Source organism: Nycticebus coucang, chromosome 9 (assembly GCF_027406575.1).
Source record: "Nycticebus coucang isolate mNycCou1 chromosome 9, mNycCou1.pri, whole genome shotgun sequence".
Classification (NCBI taxonomy): domain Eukaryota; kingdom Metazoa; phylum Chordata; class Mammalia; order Primates; family Lorisidae; genus Nycticebus; species Nycticebus coucang.
In genome coordinates this window covers 110,777,990-110,800,003 of record NC_069788.1, presented here as the reverse complement: position 1 = coordinate 110,800,003, position 22,014 = coordinate 110,777,990, and the positions used below count along the sequence as shown (strand labels likewise).

The 22,014-nt window shown below is 42.0% G+C and overlaps 1 protein-coding gene across 7 annotated transcripts in view; it reads right to left on the bottom strand.

Annotated features, from left to right (window-relative positions):
- Nucleotides 1-1,126: 1,126 nt before the first annotated feature.
- Nucleotides 1,127-22,014, bottom strand: part of AREL1 (apoptosis resistant E3 ubiquitin protein ligase 1) — a 47,477-nt gene continuing 26,589 nt past the window's right edge. For all 7 annotated transcript variants that reach the window (XM_053601884.1, XM_053601881.1, XM_053601880.1 and 4 more), the window contains 15 exons: nt 19,745-19,914; nt 19,305-19,485; nt 18,882-19,126; nt 15,873-15,950; nt 14,985-15,126; nt 14,577-14,698; nt 13,536-13,611; nt 12,873-12,982; nt 12,084-12,263; nt 11,786-11,911; nt 9,383-9,512; nt 9,238-9,296; nt 6,635-6,724; nt 6,048-6,223; nt 1,127-5,973 (listed from right to left, as the gene is read on the bottom strand). In XM_053601884.1, the coding sequence (XP_053457859.1) occupies nt 5,871-5,973; nt 6,048-6,223; nt 6,635-6,724; nt 9,238-9,296; nt 9,383-9,512; nt 11,786-11,911; nt 12,084-12,263; nt 12,873-12,982; nt 13,536-13,611; nt 14,577-14,698; nt 14,985-15,126; nt 15,873-15,950; nt 18,882-19,126; nt 19,305-19,485; nt 19,745-19,914 (1,988 nt within the window). In that variant the 3' untranslated portion in view covers nt 1,127-5,870. The remainder of the gene's footprint in view (nt 5,974-6,047; nt 6,224-6,634; nt 6,725-9,237; nt 9,297-9,382; nt 9,513-11,785; nt 11,912-12,083; nt 12,264-12,872; nt 12,983-13,535; nt 13,612-14,576; nt 14,699-14,984; nt 15,127-15,872; nt 15,951-18,881; nt 19,127-19,304; nt 19,486-19,744; nt 19,915-22,014) is intronic.

The following is a 22,014-nucleotide window of genomic DNA, read 5'->3' as shown; positions in this document are numbered from 1 at the left end:
AAACGTGGAGATGCCCAGAACTAAAGGAAAAAAGAAGGCCACAAATCCAGAGATGGAAAAGAAACACCAGAGTTGGAGAGGGAGGTACATTTATAAGAAATGAAATGACAACTTGGAGCAGGACTGGGCTTAGGAGACCCAGCGCAAAGTGATGACATACACATCTTCTCCTTACACAATAATACATTTTGTTTTCAACGTAACATAAAAACCATCAAAGCTTCTTCCGCTGGCTGTCAAGTTCTCAGATAACACTGACTCCGCTAATAGGCAGAGAGGAATGTCTTGGCAACTATTCATGTGGAAGTTCTCAGGCGAGAACATTGCTGGTCTTCACATGATAGGAAGATTCAGAAAGATTCCTTCATGTGCAAATCCATAAGGCAGGTGACATGGAGGTTGTAGAGAGTGACTTCATCCAAGGGAGGTACAGAAACCCCTCATCCTGAATAAAATACTATGCTAATAGTTTCATCAATAGAATCGGTTTGGGGCGTGTGTGTCTCCCTTTAACTTTGGCATTCTTGAAAATGTTTGCTTCCTCAGTGAGATATCCACCAGGAATTTGGCCTTTGCCAAATGGTGCTTGGTTTCATGTAAGCAGAGTTTAGAAACAAAAGTTTTATTCAAATAGCTTCCTTCCACAGACAGTTAGCAGATACAAACATCAGGGTACTGTGCAGTGTCTGTCCTCGTTCTAGTCACTTCATCTGCCTGCAACCTATGGATCTTGCACCAAAGTGGGGATATTAAAATCTTAGGATTTTATCCCTCAGTTATATTCTCAAGGATGACTTGTATTCTTTAGAGTTCATTTAAACTTGAAAATCACTTCACTCAAGTCATTAGTTGGTATTCTATAGAACTTTTTTTTGTAGACAGTTTCACTTTATGGCCCTCGGTAGAGTGCCGTGGCCTCACACAGCTCACGGCAACCTCCAACTCCTGGGCTTAAGCGATTCTCTTGCCTCAGTCTCCCAAGTAGCTGGGATTACAGGCGCCCGCCACAACGCCCGGCTATTTTTTGGTTGCAGTTTGGCCGGGGCCGGGTTTGAACCTGCCACCCTCGGTATATGGGGCCAGCGCCTTACTGACTGAGCCACAGGCGCCGCCCTGAACTTTTTTTTTTTTGAGACAGTCTTCCTTTGTCACCCTCAGTAGAGAGCTGTGGCGTCACAACTCACAGCAACCTCCAACTCCTGGGCTTAGGCGATTCTCTTGCCTCAGCCTCCGGAGTAGCTGGGACTACAGGCGCCCACCACAACGCCTGGCTATTTTTTTTGTTGCAGTTTGGCCAGGGTCGGGTTCAAACCCGTCACCCTCGGTATATGGGGCCGGTGCCCTACTCACTGAGCCACAAGTGCCGCCCTCTCTAGAATTTTCTACATGCAAGATTTTAAAGCCACTGACAGCTGCATCTCTTCAAATCTTTTTACCCTAGAAGGGTAGGAGCTTCTTCCCATAGGTTCCAAATCCCCAAGTGACAGGTAAACCAAGAGATAAAGTAGTCATCTGTCACACACAGCATTACCAAGGAAACATTATGCAGAGTCAGCAAGCATGGTGGCCCAATGTCTGGGCTGTTTCTTTGTCTAATCTGCTGGAGACAAACTAGAAATGTGGTTTGGGCTTTGACACGAAACAGACCTACGTTCCAATACAGCTCTATCACGTACTAGCTAAGGAACCTAGTTACTCATCCTCTTCCTCAACTGTATCTTGTGTAAAAAGAGAAAACAAAACCTACCTTGCAGGTGTCTAGACCAGATTCTCATGGGACAACACTGGTCTCAGAACTTTTCAAACTAATTGTGAGGTCTAGTAATTACTATGGAGAAACTAGTCTTGGTTAGAATCTTATCAAGAGACTGTATACGCAAATTTCTCCCTCTCCACTGTTATTTCGGGAATAGGCATCTGAAAAGGGGATTGGTGAAATAATTGCCATAGAAGTCAGGGTAATAGTTACTGCAGAGGGATGGGATGGGACTGCACTCTTGGGTGCTGCAATGTTTGACTTGAATATGCATTTCCATAAATTGTACATGCTTTATATGTACCCTTTTGTACATTTTACATCTCAAAATAAAAGGGGAATTTTAGAATCTTGTAATAGAAATATTACAAGGGGTCTGGAACTCGTCTATTACGCTTGAAGGTCTAAGTTAAGCCAAAGTAGAGGGAAGGAGTCCTTAGGGTTGAAGCCACTTGCTGGAGAACCTCTATCAGGGCCCTAGAAGAAGAGTGGCTAGACAAAAGGTTGAAAGCTCCTTCTGCAACGGCTCAGAAGCAATAGTGTGCGAGAGGCTGAAGGTAGTATTTCATGTACAGATTGAAGGACAATCTAGCCATCCTCTTGAGTCTTAAGAAGGACTTCATGATGGGCTGAAATCAATGATTAATTTTTATAGTGCCCTATTCAAAGCCACAACAGCAGCAAGTATAAAAGATGTAGGAACATAAATAACCAAAAATGTACAATTAGGATAGAATTTTATTGTTTTTTTGTTTTGTTTCTTTTCTTTCTTTTTTTTTTTAGAGACAGAGTCTCACTTTGTCGTCCTTGGTACAGTGCTGTGGCATCACAGCTCACAGCAACCTCCAACTCCTGGGCTTAGGTGATTCTCTTGCCTCAGCCTCCCGAGTAGCTGGGATCACAGACACCCGCCATGTTTTGTTTCTTTGAGACAGGGTCTTGCTCTGTTGCCTGGGCTAGAGTGCAGTGGTGTTACCATAGCTCACAGCAACCTCAAAGTCCTGGGCTCATGAAATCCTCTTGCCTCAGCCTCCTGAGTAGCTGGGACTTCAGGCGCCCCCTGCCATGCCTAGCTAATCTTTCTAATTTTTATAGAGATAGGGTCTCACTCTTGCACAGGCTTATCTCGAATCCCTGGCCTCTAGTGATCCTCTGCTTCAGCCTTCCAAAGTCCTAGGTTTACAGGTGTTAGCCACAGTGCTCAACCCATTATTTCCAAATTTCCTATATTGAATTTCTTAGGTAGTAAAACAACAAACGAATGTTGAAAGATTGGTAAGAAAAATTATCCTCTGCTCTTGCCAAACTAGTTTCTTCTTCAGGAGCTGAGAACAAACACTTGTCCCCTGCCATCCCCACCCCATGGGCAGTACAGCATAGTGGTCCTGACTGACACCATGGATGGGAATCAAAGAAGAGTGAAAGGGCAAAGATGGAACAGGCCAAGTCTCCAGGTCTGCTCTACCCTGAGCTGACCAGTAGTAGTCTGGAGGAACTCCTAGGGCAGTGGTTCTCAACCTTCCTAATGCCGTGCACCTTTAATACAGTTAAAAGGGGTAGCAACCCACAGATTGAGAACTGCTGTCTTAGGGAATCCAAAAACATTTTTAAACCTTCCCTCCCACACACACTTTCATTTAAGCTGTGAATCTCCACTTAAGCAGCCACTTGCTCCTTGGTTCTTCTTTTAAACATTTATTTATTCACTGTACACAATATTTACATCATCAGCTGCAACTGTCTGGCTCTGAATTTCCAGAAATGTGCCAACACTCTCCTGACTGTTCAGTTGATACCTGGTCTTCTTCAAAGACCCCAAATGGCCAGAAGGGTAGCTGACACTCCAAGTGCCTGGGCCATAAGAGCATAAATAAAGTAACTGGCCAAATAAGAAACATGAATAGAAAATTGCCCCCCCAAAATAGCAAACCCTCCCTGCTCTCTGACACAGTGTACATTTTTCCCACACTGGCTAGTACCAAAGCAGGATTAGAGAAAAAGTAAAAGGAAAGCTAAAAAGAGCAAAGATACTTTTGAATAGAATTAGGAGACACAGACAATAATGGAAGAATAGAAAACCACAACAGTACCAAAGGATTTTGTTAAACAAATATTCCGAACGCAGCTGCCTCATTTGGGCTGCCATGGTGCCTAGGATGCTCTGAAAAAGTGCTGTGACTAGAGCTTAAAACGATAGATCTAGCCAAGACAATCAACTCAATCTCCAGCATCAATCTCTGGAGGGCTGCCGGAGGGGAGAATGCAAAATCCAGATGAGGAAAAACTGCCAAAAACAGCAGAACCAGCCCATATGCCCCCAGCTGGAAACCCATATCTGGGCCTAAGGGGCAGCATCATGTTTCCCAGGGTGATAACTAAGCTTTCCTGTACATATCCCATGGGAAAAAAAAATTTGGGCAAGCAGCAGCACCTTGTCCTGGTCCCTGAGGAGAGCAGTGACCATGTGGCATGGAGGATCCAGGGGTATAGAGATCTTGCTGCCAGATCCCAGACCCAAGGACAGGTGAGGTCAGCACCCACGCCAAGAAAGGACAAATGACAACTGCAAAGGGGCGAGGTCAGGCAGGAACTGCAGCAGCTCAGGAGGGCTTGTTTCATATGATCCCTGGGAACAGGAGGGCTCAGACATGCTTCCAGGAGGCCAAGGCATTGCCACAAGTTCTGCCTTGTCTCAGGACTCTGTGTACTTGCTGGTTTTGGCAATAAAGATGGCTTGTAACATTCTCAGAGATGAGGGCCCCATTGGGAATGGTAGCTTGCAACAAAGCCTTCTTGAAAACAGAAATCTGGGATGTCAATAATATTTTGAGGCTTTAAATTGTTTTCATTAAAACAGTAATGAAAAGGGTGTTGTCATCTTCCAAGAGACAGCAGCAGGTACTCTTCAATCACCACTCCATGGGGAACCTAGTCCAGCTTCCTCTCTCCTTAGTTCTCCTTCCTGGTAACTGATGGAGTAAAGGGAAGTACATGTATGGGGGATGGCCAGATGTTTACTGTCCAACAGATCATCTGTCCCCAGTGTCCTAACCCTGGGACCTGTGATAAGAGCTTAAACTCCCGATCCCCATTCCTTTGTCTTAGTGCCACCGGAGTATGCCAAGCACAGACAGAATCAGGGATTGGTGGTGAGCTATTCTTACTGTTTCAATCCTTTGCTACAAAAGTTTCTTTAGAACTCTAAAGAGTCATCAGTTCTTCGCAGACCACCTAACTTGGAGGTCAGTAGCCCTGCACAGCCACACCTCAGCCCAAGGGACAAACTAAGGGAAAAGCATCCAGTAGTCAAGTGCCTAGACATGACCCTTAACCCTAAAAGAGAATCAGAGTAAGCACTGGAGGCCACGGCTCAGCTATCCTTCACATTCTTCAGTCTATCTGCTTTTCTCACTGGCTAAAATTCAAGAAAAAGCTTAGAGAGTTCTGCTTCATGGTTAATAATCATTTCCAGAAACGTCTGAAGGGAAAATGCCTTTTCCAGTTCTGACACCACAAAAAAAAGAACCTTTTGTGCTATCAGTCCTCATTAGAGGCAGTCCAGTGCCACAGCCTGTGCCTGCCATTGTGCAGGGGTACAACACCAAAGACTGCTCATGTGGGCCACTTCCTATCTGTGCCTCTCCTGGCTCCTGATTAGGAGAGGCGATCATCCCACCCACAAGAAGGACTCATGTACCAGTCTGGTTAAGTAGTGAGGGCCAAAGAGGCATCTGTAGAGGGAGGTGGAGCAAGGTGTGGATTTAAGGCTCACTGCACAGCAGCTTCCCAACACAGCCAAGCTCCGTGTGTAAGCTCTCTCAGCTACTGAGTTCTTCAAGCAACCAAATGAAATGACAATGGTGCAGTCCTCTTCTCATAACTGAATGGAGAGCTCAGTTTATGTACCATACCAAAGTGGCCTGTGGTGGACATGGGCGGGGAGGGGGTGAGGTAAGGACAAGGCTTGTAGGTGACAAAATACTCCAAACACAGGAGAACATGCGGCATCTTCTGGCTGATGGTTATGAGTGTTAGAGCCAGTGGTTACGATGTCTGTAATGTGTGCTTGGATGCTCCAGAGAGCATGAGAGCCAAGTGGACGGCAGGAGAGTGGTCAGAGCATGCCAAAGCCCTCACAACCCTCGCTGATGGCCAGCTGCAGCATCCTGTGCACCTCTTCATAGGAATCATATGTAGGGAGGCACAGCTGGTTAAAACTGGAAGGGCAAGGAGAAGATATTAACTCATACTGCCAGAACCCCAGACATCCACCCGGCAGTGCAATACCTACCACGTGTGTGCAGTAGGTAGCGTGCTATGGGTTGGAGCAGCAATTATTTGAAATGAGGGACAGAGGGCGGCGAAGCCTCCAGGTGGTAGCTGAGAGGAGCCTGTTGTGAACTGAAGTAGCCGAGCCAACTCCTCCTGGGTCAAACTGGAGACCACAGTCCAAAACCACCTCATGACCTGGCAGAGAGAACACAAGGATCACACATAGACCACAGCCTGGGACTGGATCCCTGGGGCAAGAGACAGGACACCCTGAAGAGGGGCTATACCCCAGTTACAGTTCTACAAGGACATAGGGAGGAATAGTTGACAACCTCTTCAGTAACTTTCATTGTCATGCGCTCAGGAGGACAGTCACTGATCTCCTGGTTCTGTTTCTTTGCATTTCTAATTTACTGTTTCTGTGGTGGTCAGCATGACAGCCTAAGGATCAGAGCTCCCTTCTGCCTGGACAATCACCTATCTTTCCCATGTGTATCCTTCTGTCCCAAACAAAATGCCAATTTCTTTGACTACTCCACTTCTTTCTTCTAAAACTTTTCCTTAAAGCCTTGCACGATCAAACTGAAACTTGTTTGGTCCACTTACCTTTTCTCTGAAATGCCATGAGCCACCAACAACCACTGCATGGGCTTTAAAATCAGATACACTGATGTCTCCAGTCCCACACATCAGCAGCTACAGAAAAACAGAGTGTGACTACAACGGTCAGAGGATCGAAGACCTGCTACAAGGTCAAAATTACCTATGATAACATGCGAAATGCCAAATAAAGAAAACACCAGGAAGACAGAATACTGTTTCAGGAAAATCAATTACATACAAAGGCCAGTGGCTATTAACCAGTAGAGTAAAACATCACAGAGCTTTTTAAAAAATATATAGATGTTTGTGGCCTACCACAGATCTCTTGTATCACAATCTCAAGGAGTAGGCTCTGAGCGTGTGAAGAAAGTTTTCCAGGTGTTTTGAGTGAGCACCCTAATGAAGAACTGCTGCTATAGACTTTTTTTTTTTTTTTTTTTTTGCAGTTTTTGGCCGGGGCTGGATTTGAACCCGCCACCTCTGGCATATGGGGCCGGCGCCCTCCTCCTTTGAGCCACAGGTGCTGCCCAATTATTTTTAATTGAAATGAAGGACAAAGGAAAAAAGAACCCCAAACCCTAAATCCAAGTGTTCACTGAGTCTGCTTTGAACTTAGCATGAGGACACGAGGAGGAAAGGCCAGCCGTTTCCCTGTGATGAAGACCCTCGGCCCCCTTTATGAATGTGTCAGATGGCCCTTTCCCAGCATCTATCCTTCTTTTGTGGATTGAACTTTTACCACCTTCCCTTTAGCTCTGCCTCTACTTGATCAGATAAATTAAAAAGTATGCCAAAAAATGAGAACATTAATGACATCAGAGCCCTAAACATCTTGTTGATGTCCTAATTTGGTTCAGGATCCAGCATGTTACTTAGCAGACTGTGAGTACTCATCCAATAGCTATAAAGAATGATACAGTCTGGTCAAGAGACAAGAAAAGCCCAAACTAAGCTTGAAAAGCCTTGGCTCCTTCAAAAAGAACTTGCTAAGCTAATGAGTAACAAAGAGCAAAATGTGGAACAACTACAAAAAACTAGGTCCTTCCTTTCTACTCTCTCTTACAAATTGTTACAAATGCTTTGGTTCCAGATAATATGTGTCAATATAATAAATATATAAATGTTTTGGGGGCTATTCCTCAACCCCTCAAATTAAAGCACTGATAGGTATATCAGAAACTTCAGGCTGAGACATGGAGAGTTCATCTTGCTTGGATTTCATATGTATAGGTACAAAATGTGATGAAAATTACACAAGATTTTGATTCTGTTCTCCAAGCTGGTTCAGTTAACAAGAATAAAAATTATACAAGACTGCCTGTAATCCCAGCACTCTGGGAGGCCGAGGCAGGTGGATCGCCTAAGCTCACAGGTTCGAGACCAGTCTGAGCAAGAGCAAGACCCCCATTTCTAAACACAGCTAGGCACTGTGGCGGGCGCTACTAGTCTTAGCTACTTGGGAGGCTGAGGCAAGAGAATCGCTTAGGCCCAAGAGTCTGAGGTTGTTGTGAGCTGTGAAGCACTCTACTGGGGGCAACAAAGTGAGTCTCTGTCTTAAAAAAAAAAAAAAAATTACACAAGACCACCTGATACTTTCCCCAACCCCCATTTTGAAAGAAAAACCATCCTTCCTAAAGGAAAGAGTTTGCAGAAACACTCCTCATAAAAGCTATGGGAAATTAAAACTAATAACTTGCATTGTACCATGTTGCACAGATGTAGCATCTGAGGTAGCTAAACACAAACTGATTTTATTCTTTGCCCACACCTGCTGTGTACTGTTTTTGGTTGTTATAGTACCTAAAAAATATATGCTGGTCGCATGGCTTATACCTGTACTGGAGGGCTGAGGCAGGAAGATTGCTTGAAGCCATTAGTTTGAGACCAGTGTGGACAACATAGCAAGACCTGATTTCTACAAAAGTAAAAAACATTAGCCAGGTATGGTGGCATGCACCTGTCATCCCAGCTATTTGGAAAGCTGAGGCAAGAGGATCCCTTGGGGCCTGGAGTTCAAGGCTGCAATGAGCTATGAATGTATCACTGCACTCTAGCCTAGCAAGTGAGTGAAAGAGACCCTGTCTTTAAAAAAATAAAAATGAATAAATAAAAATATATACATTATAGTGTTGTGGTCCAATAATTTGAAATATGTTCACATCTTTTGGTTTGTCTCCTTCTCTAGAATATAGCCCATGAAGGCTGAAACTTTGTCTTATTTATTGCTATCTCCCCAGTGTCTCAAAATATTTAATATATGACATACAGGAGGTACTCAATATATACCTGAACAAATAAATTCTACAATATTATTCCCTTAAATGTCATGGGATTTTATGAAGACTGCACTTGGCACTAACATTCTTCACTACTCAACCAGTATCAATAATATTTGATAAGTGAATATTTACTACTCTTATAAATAATTAGCTATTTGCTGCTTTCTAATTTTCACATCCTAAGTTTTTAAAAGCTAAAGAAAAGGTCAGTGAATAGAAGAGTAACAAAAGTGAAAACTCTTGCATGAAGGGCTGTCCTGCTACACCTCATAACAGAAGGTGCATCAGGTTGGAAGAATAGAAGCAGTTTGAATTGTAAGCACTTACCTCGAGTTCATTCTCATCAAAAATAGCCAACAGGTTTTCAGGGACCAACTCATTCAGGCCTGAAACAAAGTAGCCAAGTTAAAGCCAGGCCCACACCATGGATACAGGTATTTTAAGTTAGAGGGCAAAAGTAGACAGATCCTACCTTTTAGGAAATGTTCCACTTCCTCTTTCACTTGACTGGCCAGCCGATACTGGGCCAGCAAATTTAAATAGAAGATTTTATTTGCATTGGTTACTGGGGTTTGGGCTCCACCAGTCATGAGTTCTACAACCTGAAATAGGACACAGAAGATACACAGAAAGAGGCTGTGGATGGAATTTTATAAGATGATATCTGCTTGGTGTGTTCTACAAACACAATGTTACTGACTCCATCAGTGCCAATCACAAATTTCTGCTGTGCATTCAGCTTTTTAAGACAGTTGCTTTCAGTTAGTTACTAAGCTTTAGGGTTCCTACCACCATATTCTCCCAGCTACTATTTCCAAAATGGGTGAGATTTTCCACTGACCTGATTAAGTAGTGGTGATGCGACAGGAATATGTTATGATTCTTTGCTAGCATTATTTTAATCCAAATGATCCAAAATTAAACTACTACTGACTTCTCTGAGCAAGTGAGAGTAAATAGTCAGTAGTGAAGCAGTCTTTTTATGGCTCAAAAATTGCAGGTGGGAACAGTTGTTCCCCTTGCTCTTCTATCCCTAATGTTAGCCAAAAGGAAGAGTCACAGCTTAAAACGTGGAGATCGTGGATTCTAATCCCAATCCTGATACTAACTTGCTACAGACCTTCAGTCACTTAGCTATCTGAGCCTCCAATTTCCTTCTGCAAAGAAAAAGCTGAACAAGCTGTATGGTCCTCAAATAGAATTGGCATTCCTCAATAAATAACTGGTAAAGGAACTTGGAGGGAACCCTGAGGCACAGTTTAAAACCACCATGCTGAAAATATATATACAGTGACCAAGGTTGTTTCCATAGGTGTGTGAAGTTACAGGACCAGATTTTAAGACTCTCGTGACAGGCTCAGCGCCTATAGCTCAGCAGCTACGGTGCCAGCCACATACACTGGAGTTGGTGGGTTCAAACCCAGCCTGGACCTGCTAAACAACGACAACTACAACCAAAAAATAGCCGGGTGTGGTGGCGGACACCTGTAGTCTCAGCTATTTGGGAGGCTGAGGCAAGAGAATCACTTAAACCCAAGAGTTTGAAGTTGCTGTGAGCTGTTGACACCACAGAACTCTATCCAGGGCCACATAGTGAGGCTCTGTCTCAAAAACAAAAAACAAAAAAAAGATCCTGACAGCATGGTAGGAATAGCATGTTAGTCTACCACAGGGATTCTCAATAGATCTAAAAATGTAAAACTTTTCTTTTTTATTATACATGTATACAATTCTGGATTTTTTTTAATTTATGTATTTATTTTTGAAACAGAGTCTTATTTTGTCACCCTCGGTGACAGCATAGCTATGTGACAGCATAGCTCACAGCAACCTCAATATCTTGGGCTCCAGTTATTCTCTTGCCTCAGCCTCCCAAGTAGCAGGACCTACAGGTGCCCGCCACAATGCCCAGCTATTTTTTTCTTTTTTTTAAAAGACGGGGTCTCACTCTTGCTCAGAGTCTTAAACTCCTAAACTCAGGCAATCCACCTGCATTGGCCTCCCAGAGTGCTAGGATTATTGGCGTAAGCCACTGCGCTCTGCCTAACAATTCCGGATTTTTATTTTATGTGACTGAGCATTCCTATCTAGTAACCCAAGAAATAAATTTAGTGTTTAGTATTTACTAAGTAAGATTTAGTATTCACATTAAACTCAATTAAAATGAGCACGCCCTTGGGACTAAGGATTCTAATTCAGTATTCTATCAACTCTTCACTGGCTAATAAGGCAGACAGCTGGGATTCCCATAACTCTCAGAAGGGATATCTGATTATCACTAGAGCTGTACCAGTAGTCACAATTTTCAATTGCTGCTATTTTTCATTATCATTTAATATTGTTTAACCCCACAGGGTAAACAGAAGCACATTTGCATGAGAAATATCTCTGAACAATAATATTCTAATAAAACGTTTTGAAATGTATAGGCATTGTGCTAAAATAGGAATCATCTACATCACCACTGCTATTGTTGATATAGACACTGCCATCTCTGCCAAATCTGCTTGTATGGTGACATTTCATTATCACTCCATCCCTTTTTGACTGGAGTAGAAATGAGTGGGATAGATGGGCACATGTGTTTTTTGCTTCACTCAAATAGGCTGAGATCATAAAGTGTGGGATGCAATGCCCTAAAGGGACACTGCCCAATATGGCAGCTGCTAGCCAAGTGCAGTTATTTAAATTTAAATTAATTAAAGTAGATAAAATGAAAAATTCAGTTATTAGTCACATCAGCCATATTTTTGGGTACTTAACAGAAAACACAAATACAGAACACTTCCATTACTGCAGAAAGTTCTATTAGACAGTGCTGCTCTAGAGAAAGCTGGAGAATATGAGACCCACAGCCTTTGGTTCCCTTTCTCACCTTATCTAATTGACCTGATTTGTTATATTTCTCTTCTGCAAAGACCAGCTCCATCTCACTCATATCATTGTTGAGGATAAAACAAACTTTAGATTTGTAGAATTCTGGGTCATCTGTTTCAAAGTACTGGGGAAACAGAAAGATACAGAACAGAATATGAACGCTCTTGCCCAGAAATGAAATCTGTAACTGCTTGGAACCATGTTTTCTTCGACCTTCAGATTAAAAACTCAGGTGAAGAGATTCCAGAGAGAATGGCCAAGGGACCTTAGTAGAAAATGCACACCCAAGACATTACCTTGTAATGCATACGCAGTCCTATGATTTGGGCCAGGAAAGAACGGGTGAAGCGAGCTCGAACCAACTGCTTGTAGGCTCCTCCTAGAGAAGACTCATAAAGACACTTGCCAACAAGCCGCCCTGCAAACTCATACATCTTCAGACGCAGATGAGCAGGGCGATTAGGGTTGGGATGCACCTATCCAAGAAAAAAATTAAAAGGTCCAAGGCCATTTTTCTTTAAGCCTAGTTTTGCAAAAGACCCTCCCTCCCAACTCCATGCCAAAGAAGCAAGAATTTCAGTGTGAAAATCAAAGAGCCTATCCAACGACATTAGTCTTTTAGTAGCCACCATGGAATAATTTGAAGTGATCGGAGGATAAAGGGCAAAGATGAACTTCTGTTAAGTAGAAGAATCTTCTATATTAAGTTTGTGGTCCCTGGCTGAGTATGGAATTTAATCAATGGATAATGTGATACCTTTTCCGTAAACCAGAACTTCTTCTAGCTAGTCTACTTCTCTACTTCTAACACCTCTACATAGTCAAAGATGTATTACAGAAATCAATTGCTTCAGCTATGTTTTGAGAAAGTGGCTTAATTAGTAGAGTAGCCATTATACTATAATGCTTTTTAGTCACATATTCATCTACCTATTTTACAGATGAAGTAAGGGAAAGAGGGAGGTAATCTGATTAGCTCATATTAAGAACAGTTTCATAAATTCAAACCTTTGTTAGCCTACCCATTATACCATAATCCCTATAATCCCCATTTCCACCCACTCATGGGCAAATCATAGACTCACTAATGCTTGGTTGTTGTCACTGAACCGGGTGAAGAGCTGACTGGTGGTGTCAAATAGGACTTTGCAGATTAGCTCAAACCATTCACGCCGAGGCCCTCCCCAGTCCAGAGCTGAAAGTACAATGAGAATTAAACATGACTCTGGCCTACTCCTCTTATCACTTTTGTTCATTCAGTCATCATTCAACACTCTCCACATTCCCTCCATTCCACTACCTTAGTGTCTCCCCATTGCTACTCCCCTAACCTGTGGTCTTTTTTTGAAATTCCACCCTTTCTATAGGATTAAATGTATTTTGATGACTAAGCTAATGCCCTCTAGTGTGGAAACACAGATCAGAAATCCCAGGAAATGGCTAGTTCTCTCAAAGTACTCAAAATTACTTTGCCCTTCTGGTTCAAACTCCTAAGAGTCCTCCCTCCAAGTCCCCACATGGGTGCTCTACAAGCTCCTTCATGCCAGCTGGTCAGAAAATATTCTCCTTTTTTCTTGATTCATCGTTTCTTTTTCCTTTGGAAAAAGATGTTGAGTTTAGGGGGGACATAGGGAGCCGTGGGGAGGGAGTTTTTTTTGTTTTTTTTTATGGAAAAGGAGTAAGAGAGAGGGTGAGAGTGGGGAAGAGAGTTCAAAAGATGAATATACAAAGTAAATTTCAAAACTGACCTTCTTCATCCTGGAAAACCACTTCAAAGTTCTTGCTCCAATCTGAGATAGAGAAATTCCGAGTGGCTTTCAGAGACTGAAAGGAAGGGAACTGTCAGAACACCAGCTGACATCCCTTGGATGTTAAAGAAAAAACACATGAGCATTGCCATTGTCTGCTGAATTAACCACTACTATTTGGAAGAGATAGATTATTCATAAATAAGCTTCAATAATACCATCTTAAATCTAAAATGCACTTAGCTCCAAAAGAAATGTAAAGTTTTAAAAATAATCTGATTTGTCTTTATACCATCATTTGTTGGTAAGTTGAAGCTGTTTGTTCTTTTTTTCCTTAATAACTCTCATTTTATTAATGAAAAAACTTTCACATAAAGAAGTAAAAGGTGGCTCAAGTCAGTGAACTATGCGACAACTAAGGAATCCTGGTTTTCAGCAAAGTATAGTCTATCCACTAGACATCTTTATCCACAAGGCTAGATTCAGACAGGAAGCCATGCCACACAGAGACTGTGGCTGAGAAAAGGGGTTTCCAGTCACACCTACCAGAGCCAAAGACCACAAACACTTTCTGGACAGGGCCCAACCCTTCTCATTCTCAGGGAATGTAGGAAGCACGCCAGTGTCTGTGCAGTGGAGACAGACACACATCAGGTGTTCCTTTTCCATCAGACCAAAGTGACAACAAAAATCATTTCCTTTTTATCCAACAAGAGCTCTTCTATTCCAGGGATTAAATAATAATAACTTTCTTCTGTAACCACTACTTACACCTGCCCTGCATAAGAGTTCCACGAGACGGTTCAGGAACAAGTTCAGTAAATTTGAAAGCCAATGTGTTAACCAATCTCTTCCCTAAACAATGTATCTTCAACAAATCTTCCCTAAACTTAATATGATAAAACAGTCTTTTACAGATATATTTAAAGACAGAAATTTAGGTTTCAGAAAAAGGATAACATGCAGAATATGACCAAATACTAAAGAGGCTCTTAGGTGGAAAACTTTGGCATCTGCTGACAGAAATGGAAATCTACCCACCGATTCCAGTAAGGCGTGTCTGCTGACCTTCAGGGTGACTTTGGAATGTGGTCTTTTCATATGTACCTGCCGAAGCTCTCGCTGGAAAAAGTTCACCTTGTCTTGAAAGGTCTCAGAGCCTCCTGAAGAGCAACAAGATCCATCACGATTACTGCCTCGTTACAAGACATCTATGGAGTCCCACTTTCATACCCTCATGTACCCAGGGTGGCTCAGGTCACTTCCCCATCAGAATCCCTATTCAACCTCACCTATATTCTTTTTTTTTTTTTATCTTTCTTTTTATTTTATTTTATTTATTTATTTTTATTAAACCATAGCTGTGTACATTAGTATGAACGTGGGGCACCATACACTTGGTTCATAGATCGTTTGACACATTTTCATCACATTAGTTAACATATTCACCTATATTCTTATGGAGGGAGCAGATGAAAGTGGCGGCTAGAATGTTCCTCTCCTTACAACTGAGCTCCACAGGAGGCTGAATGCCATCATCTACTACCAATGTGAGGAGTTTATGGACAGGGTCAGGGCCAAGGTAAGAAAACTAGCAAAGGAAAAAAAAAAGAGTTATTCTACAAAACCCTCAAACCCAGCAAAACTCTCCACATCCCTACCCTTCTGTGCCAATCAATAAAAATAAGTAAGCCTGTTTTCTCCAAGTGAGTACCTACCAGGGATACATCTCCTTTTATCTCACCTCAATGCTCTACAATTCAAATTGTAAATTATTTTAGTCACAGAGACTGCCTTTAGTGAGGATCACAGGCAACACTACAGACCTTGCAACAGAACAACTGAGATGAGGAAGAGCAGCAAGGAATGACTACTCCAAACTGGCTGGAGGAAAATGATTTTTATAAAACGACATATTCAAGCCTTTGAGCAAAACTTTAGATTTCAAAAGCCCAGTAAAGTTAAGAAAACCATTTATTTTTAATATACAAGAAAGCTGTTTCTACAAGATTAGCTCCAGCACACTGGGAGACCGTGGCTGGGTCAGAGTTACTAATATGCTTTTTATTAAGTTAGTCTGGGAAGCAGAGGATAACTATTGAAGTATTCTGAGTTGCTACTAATTCCTGTTTCTGTAAGCACGCGCCCTTCTAGAATTTATATATTCTTCATGCCACTTAGTGAGGAAATAACCACCCTTCTTTAATAGGCAATGAATCCTGTATGCACAGTGAGAATTTCCAGAAACACCAAAACCTTTCTGGAGAAAAAGAAAAGGCTGACACATTCCAGAGTTGAAGCCTGCTCAGCAAGAATCAGAGGTAAGGTTCCACTTACTTTTGTTCCTGGGCATACTCGGAAGGTGTAAAGGCGCCAGGGAATAATTTTCAGGTAGAACTCCTTCACTGAGAATTGCTGGTGGACCAACATACAGAACAGGAAGTGAATGATAAATAAGATGGCTCTATTTGGGTTTTAGAATTCAAATATGACAGTCCCTATTTACATTTCTCGTAATAAACCTTTTCCTCCACAGACAAAAATGAGGATTAGTCAATACGAAAATCAAATAAATACACCAACTATATCTTTTAAAAGGCAAATTAAACCTACTGCTCTGACAATGCCATTTCAAATAGAGATACCTCATAATCTTAATACTCAAAAGTCTTAGTACAATTTCTCAATATCTGAGATGAGGTTTTCATTTATGGGTAGAAATTTCACCTAGTAGCTATCAAAATCTCCTCAGCCAGATGCTGCTCAGATTGACTTCTTCTGACACAGTGGAAAGAGGCTACCAGCAGCCCATACCCACTGCTTTATTCCTATTTTAATGGTACTAAAGATATGTCAGGGAGGGAAAGGTAGAAAGATGGGTGGTGGGCAGTGGATTCAGGGTGGAAGGGATCTCACACAAAAAAGTTTATAAAAAGACCTCAAGTAAGAATGAAGAGGAGTTTTGGCTTGGCGCCTGTAGCTCAGCGACTGGGGCGCCAGCCACATACACCAGAGCTGGTGGGTTCAAATCCAGCCCGGGCCTGCCAAACAACGACAACTACAGCCAGAGCATAGCCGGGCGTTGTAGCGGGTGCCTGTAGTCCCAGCTACTTGAGAGTCTAAAGTAAGAGAATTGCTTAAGCCCAGGAATTGGAGGTTGCTAGGAGCTGTGAAGCCACGGCACTCTACCCACGGCAACAGCTTGAGACTCTCTCAAAAAATAAATAAATAAACAAGAGTCTCTATGCCATTTACAAAACAGGAAAAGACAACACAATAATTTTTTTTTTCTTTTTTTTGAGACAGAGCCTCAAGCTGCCCCCCTGGGTAGGGTGCTGTGGCATCACAGTTCACAGCAACCTCCAACTCCTGGGCTCAAGCGAGTGTCCTGCCTCAGCCTCCCAAGGAGCTGGGACCACAGGCGCCCGCCACAATGCTGGGCTATTTTTTGGTTGCAGCCATCCTTGTTTGGTGGGCCCGGGCTGGATTCAAACCCACCAGTTCAGGTGTATATGGCTGGTGCCCTAGCCATTTGAGCCACAGGCGCCAAGCCAACACAATAATTTTTAAACCTTAAAAATAATCCTTTTATCTGAATGTGCAGGTCAGATTTTTTTTTCATGATTTTAAATTACTTCAGTAAGGAAATGCCAAACACATACTAATGAAGAGAAAACAATACAATGAACCCATCACAGCGTCAAGAACTATATCAAATTGACTTGGCGCCTGTAGCTCAAGCAGCTAAGGCGCCAGCCACATACACTAGAGCTGGCAGGTTTGAATTCAGCCCGATCCTGCCAAACAACAATGACAATTACAACCAAAAAATAGCCAGGCATTGTGGCGGGCACCTGTAGTCCCAGCTACTTGGGAAGCTGAGGCAAGAGAATCACTTAAGCCCCAGAGTTGAAGGTTGCTATGAGCTGTGATGCCATAGCACTTCTACCCAGGGCGACAGGTTGAGGCTCTGTCTCAAAAAAAAAAAATAAAAAGAAAGAATTATCAACTTATAGCCAATTTTGTTTCATTTATCCACCCCATTCATTTCCTTCATTCCCATCCCACTCAGCCTAAATTAAGGCTAGATTTTTCTTTTTTTTTGAGATAGTCTCGCTCTGTCTCCCTGGGTAGACGGCCATGGGATCATCGTTGCTCACAGCAACCTCAAGCTCCTGGGTTGAAGAGATCCTCTTGCCTCAGCCTCCTGAGTAGCTGGGACTCTAGGCATTTGCCACAATACCCAGCTAGTTTTTCTATTTTTAGTAGAGATGAGTGAGATCTTACTCTTGTTAAGGCTGATCTTGAGCTTCTGGGCTAGAGCAATCCCACCTGTCTTGGCCTCCCAGAGTGCTAGGATTACAGGCATGAGCCAAGGTTCTTTGTTTTTTTTTTTTTGAGAGATAAAGTCTCACTGTGTTGCCCTTGGTAGAGTGCTCTAGCATCACAGTTCACAGTAACCTCAAACTCTTGGGCTTAAGCGATTCTCTTGCCTCAGCCTCCCAAGTAGCTGGGACTTCAGGTGCCTGCTACAATGCCCAGCTATTATTTTGTTGTTGTTGTAGTTGTCATTGTTGTTTAGCAGGCCCAGGCTGGGTTCGAATCTGCCAGCCCCAGTGAATTGGCCAGCACCATAACCACTGAGCTACAGGCATCGAGCCCCAAGGCTAAATGTTTTTAATGAAGAATGGTACAATAGCAACGTGTGCTGAAGTAGAACAAAATCAGAACTCAGTTTTGGTTATGAGATTAAAGGGGTGTAATGAGATGTTTCAACAGAATCTCATTTTTATGAGGACTGAATGAATAGGGAAATACAAATATTAAAAACTTCTAACACAAAGCGCCTCTTAGCTCAGGGGCTTGAGAAGTTCACCTTTTTTCCCTGACAAAATGTCTTAATTCTTGTAGCCTCATAGTGATATCCATTATAGTGGTTTCATGAGTCATAGAATGAAAGATCAAATTGTTTCAATATAGCACAAGGAGCCAATGGTGATTTTTATACTACTGAGAAGTTTTTAAGGACTTTACGTAGCTTTCTACACAACTGTAAGAGCCCTGCTTTGAAAAATCTTCCAGAAGCAATCAAAGGACAGAATGACACAGGTGCTCTAAAGCAAAAAGGCACACAGAATATTTAAATAGAGATTTAGTCTCATCAAAACCAAACATTTCCAGCAGCATAAGTGGCACAATCTTCTGCTTAACTTAGTGTTCCAGAAACCTTATAAATCAACATCTTGCCCTGATATTTAGACTGCTAGTTTGTGATTTCTGTTACCAAACACCAATTACATACAGGCACAGGCAAAGGGATTTTAAGGCAAGAAGGGGAGTTCCAACCTTTGGTGACACATAGCAATACACCTTCTTCGGTTTCTTCACTTTTTCGGGGGTGTGGCATTCAGAGGGCGAGTCTTCATCTTCCTCCTCGATAGCTGTGGAGGGTCGACGCTGGGAAGAGCTCATGTGCATGGGTGGAAGGTGCCAAGGAGTGCTGGTACAGTTGGTATTATAAAGATAAGCTTCAAAGTAAATGCTCACACCTGAGGTGGACACATTGCGTTCAACAATATTCCTCTCGTTCTCTGAAGTATAATAAGGAATAAGGTTTAAAGTAGGAGTCAGGGGAGAAAAAAATTGCTTATCAATAGTCCTTTGAACCATAAGAACTAAGCCAACCATGGCTCAAATAACAAATGTTTATGAAGTCACACAAAGAAGTGACCAGGAAATAGGACTAAATCATCTTTTCTTTCAACTCACCACTTAGAACAATAATGTCAAATTCGCCATTATTGATTTGCTGATTTTGATATGAAATGCAGGCATGGAAGCAGCCACGAGAATGCAGGGTGAGTCTCAAAAACACCTGGCAAGTCTGCCTGTTGGACGTAACTGACTTATCAAATGAGACACCAGTACTCTCTTCTTCTTGAGGGCCAAGCTGCAGGAAGAAAACAAAGCATTACTTAACATATAACATTTTCCCTACTTACAAGACAATTTACTCTTTACTAAGAACTTCCCTACCTAGGATCTAATCTAAGTCTCATAATTCCTAATAAGACAGGTGTTGTCAGATGAAGACACAGACAGCACAGAGACTGGGACAAGAAGACGAGGTGGAAGTGAATGAGAAGGGGTGAGAATGACAGAGAAAAGAGCCTTCTCTTGGTAGCACACAGAGAAGGGAGGCTGCTTACCTCATGAATGGACAGACTGTAATTGTGCTCATCTCTCAAAGATGTGGAATTGTTGGTAGGGTTGTCATACTCATCTCGGGGCACTATTTGTAGAGTGTGTGGTTGCCCACAGGTCAACACAAGAGTTGAAAAATGGCACACAATTTTGGTCTTGGAAGGAACCACCATTCCTGGAATAAAGACAATGGAATCTAACATTTAGAGAAGTGTTTTTCTTTGGGATGGGGGTGCCACACATTTTGTGTGTGGGGCATAACCACAAGAGGGACTCTACCTAATGAAATCAAATATTGTGACCTGGTGTTTTTGTACCCTCACATTAACCTGAAATAAATTTATTTAAAAAAAAAAATAGAGAGGTGTTCTCTGGAGCACAAAGATCTCCTCAATGAGTCCTGGAGAGCTGGATCCCTAGATATTTATTTAAGAATAAATAATACTATTTAATAGTCAGACAAAAGAGGGGGAAAGGAATAGAAAAATTAACTCAAATGAACTCTTGAGGCTCATTTTTACAAACGAGCCATTGTAAACATTAAACAAAATGAGTAAAGAACTTGGAGGAAATAGAAACAAGAGTTACAGATATTGTGCCTAGAGTCCCACTGGGAACCTATGGGTAAGGTGGATCCTAAAAATAAGTGCTGAATGATTAAAAAAGAAAAAAAAGACCCACCATGAAATACTTAGTTGCAAATCTAATGTACAAGACTTGTATTTTGAAAACTACAAAACACTAATGAAAGCAACAAAAAAGATCTAAATAAATGGAGAAACATACCATATTTATGGAAGACTCAATATGATACAGATGTCAATTTTCCTCAAATTGATATGCAGGTTTAAAACATTTCTGACTAAATACCAGCAGGACTTTATAGTTTTAGACAGGATTATTCTAAAAATTATAAGGAAAGGCAAAAGAACTAGAAAAGCTAAAACAATTTTTTTTTTTTTTTGAGACCTAATCTAACTCTGTCACCCTGGGTAGAGTGCCATGGTGTCATCCTAGTTCACAGCAACCTCAAACTCCTGGGCTCAAGTGATCCTTTTGTCTCAGCCTTCTGAGTAGCTGGGACTACAGGCATGTGCCACCACGCCTGGCTAGTGCTGAAACAATTTTGAAAAAGAAGAATGAAATATAAAGAGGCCAATTTACCAATTATAAGACTTAAAATACATCTTACAAGATTTATTATAAGAGCTATAGTAATCAATGGTCCATTAGTAATGGTAGAGGGATACATACATAGATAAATGAACAGAACAGAGAATCCAGAAGTAGATCCCCAGAAATAGATTCCTACAAATATGCCCAACTGATGTTTGACAAAGGTGCAAAAGCAACATAATGGAGGAAAGATAACCCTTTCAACAAAAGGTGGTGGAGCAACTAGACATCAATAAGCAAAAAAAGGCCAGGCACGGTGGCTCACACCTGTAATCCCAACACTAGGGAGGCCAAGGTGGGTACACTGCCTGAGCTTACAGATTCAAGACCAGCCTGAGCAAGAGTGAGACCTCATCCCTAAAAATGGGCATTGTGGCAGGTGCCTATAGTCCCAGGAGTTGGAGGAGGAGAATAAAGTACAAAGAGGCCTTAGGCAGGAGAATCACCTAAGCCCAGGAGTTGGAGGTTGCTGTGAGCTGTGATACCATAGCACTCTACTGAGGGCAATAAAATGAAACTGTCTCTAAAAAAAAAAAAGAGTTTGAGGTTGCTGTGAGCTATGATACCACAGCACTCTACCAAGGGTGACAAAGTGAGACTCTGTCTCAAAAAAACAAAAGAATCTTCCCCCATATCTCACAAAAATTAACTACAAATGGATCATGATCTTAAATATAAAATGTAAAACTATAAAACTTTAAGAAAAAAAAGATAGAGGAGAAAATTTGCAGTATCAGGGACCAAAGACTTCTTAGACACCAAATGAATGACCATGCTTGTAAGCATGGGGAGGCTGAGGCAGGGAGATCACTTAAGGCCAGGAGTTTGAGACCAGCCTGAGCAAGAGAGAGACCCTGTCTATACCAAAAAAAAAAAAAAAAATTAGCCAGGTATGGTGATGGGACTACACCTGTAGTCCTCAGCTACTTGGGAAGCTGAGGTAGGAGGATCACTTGAATCCAGGAGTTTGAGGTTGCCATGAGCTACAATGATGCCCCCACACTCTACCTGAGATGACAGAGTGAGACTCACTTGAAAAAAGAAAAGAAAGAAAAAATTAATAAATTGGATTTGATCAAAATTAAAAATGTTTGCTCCA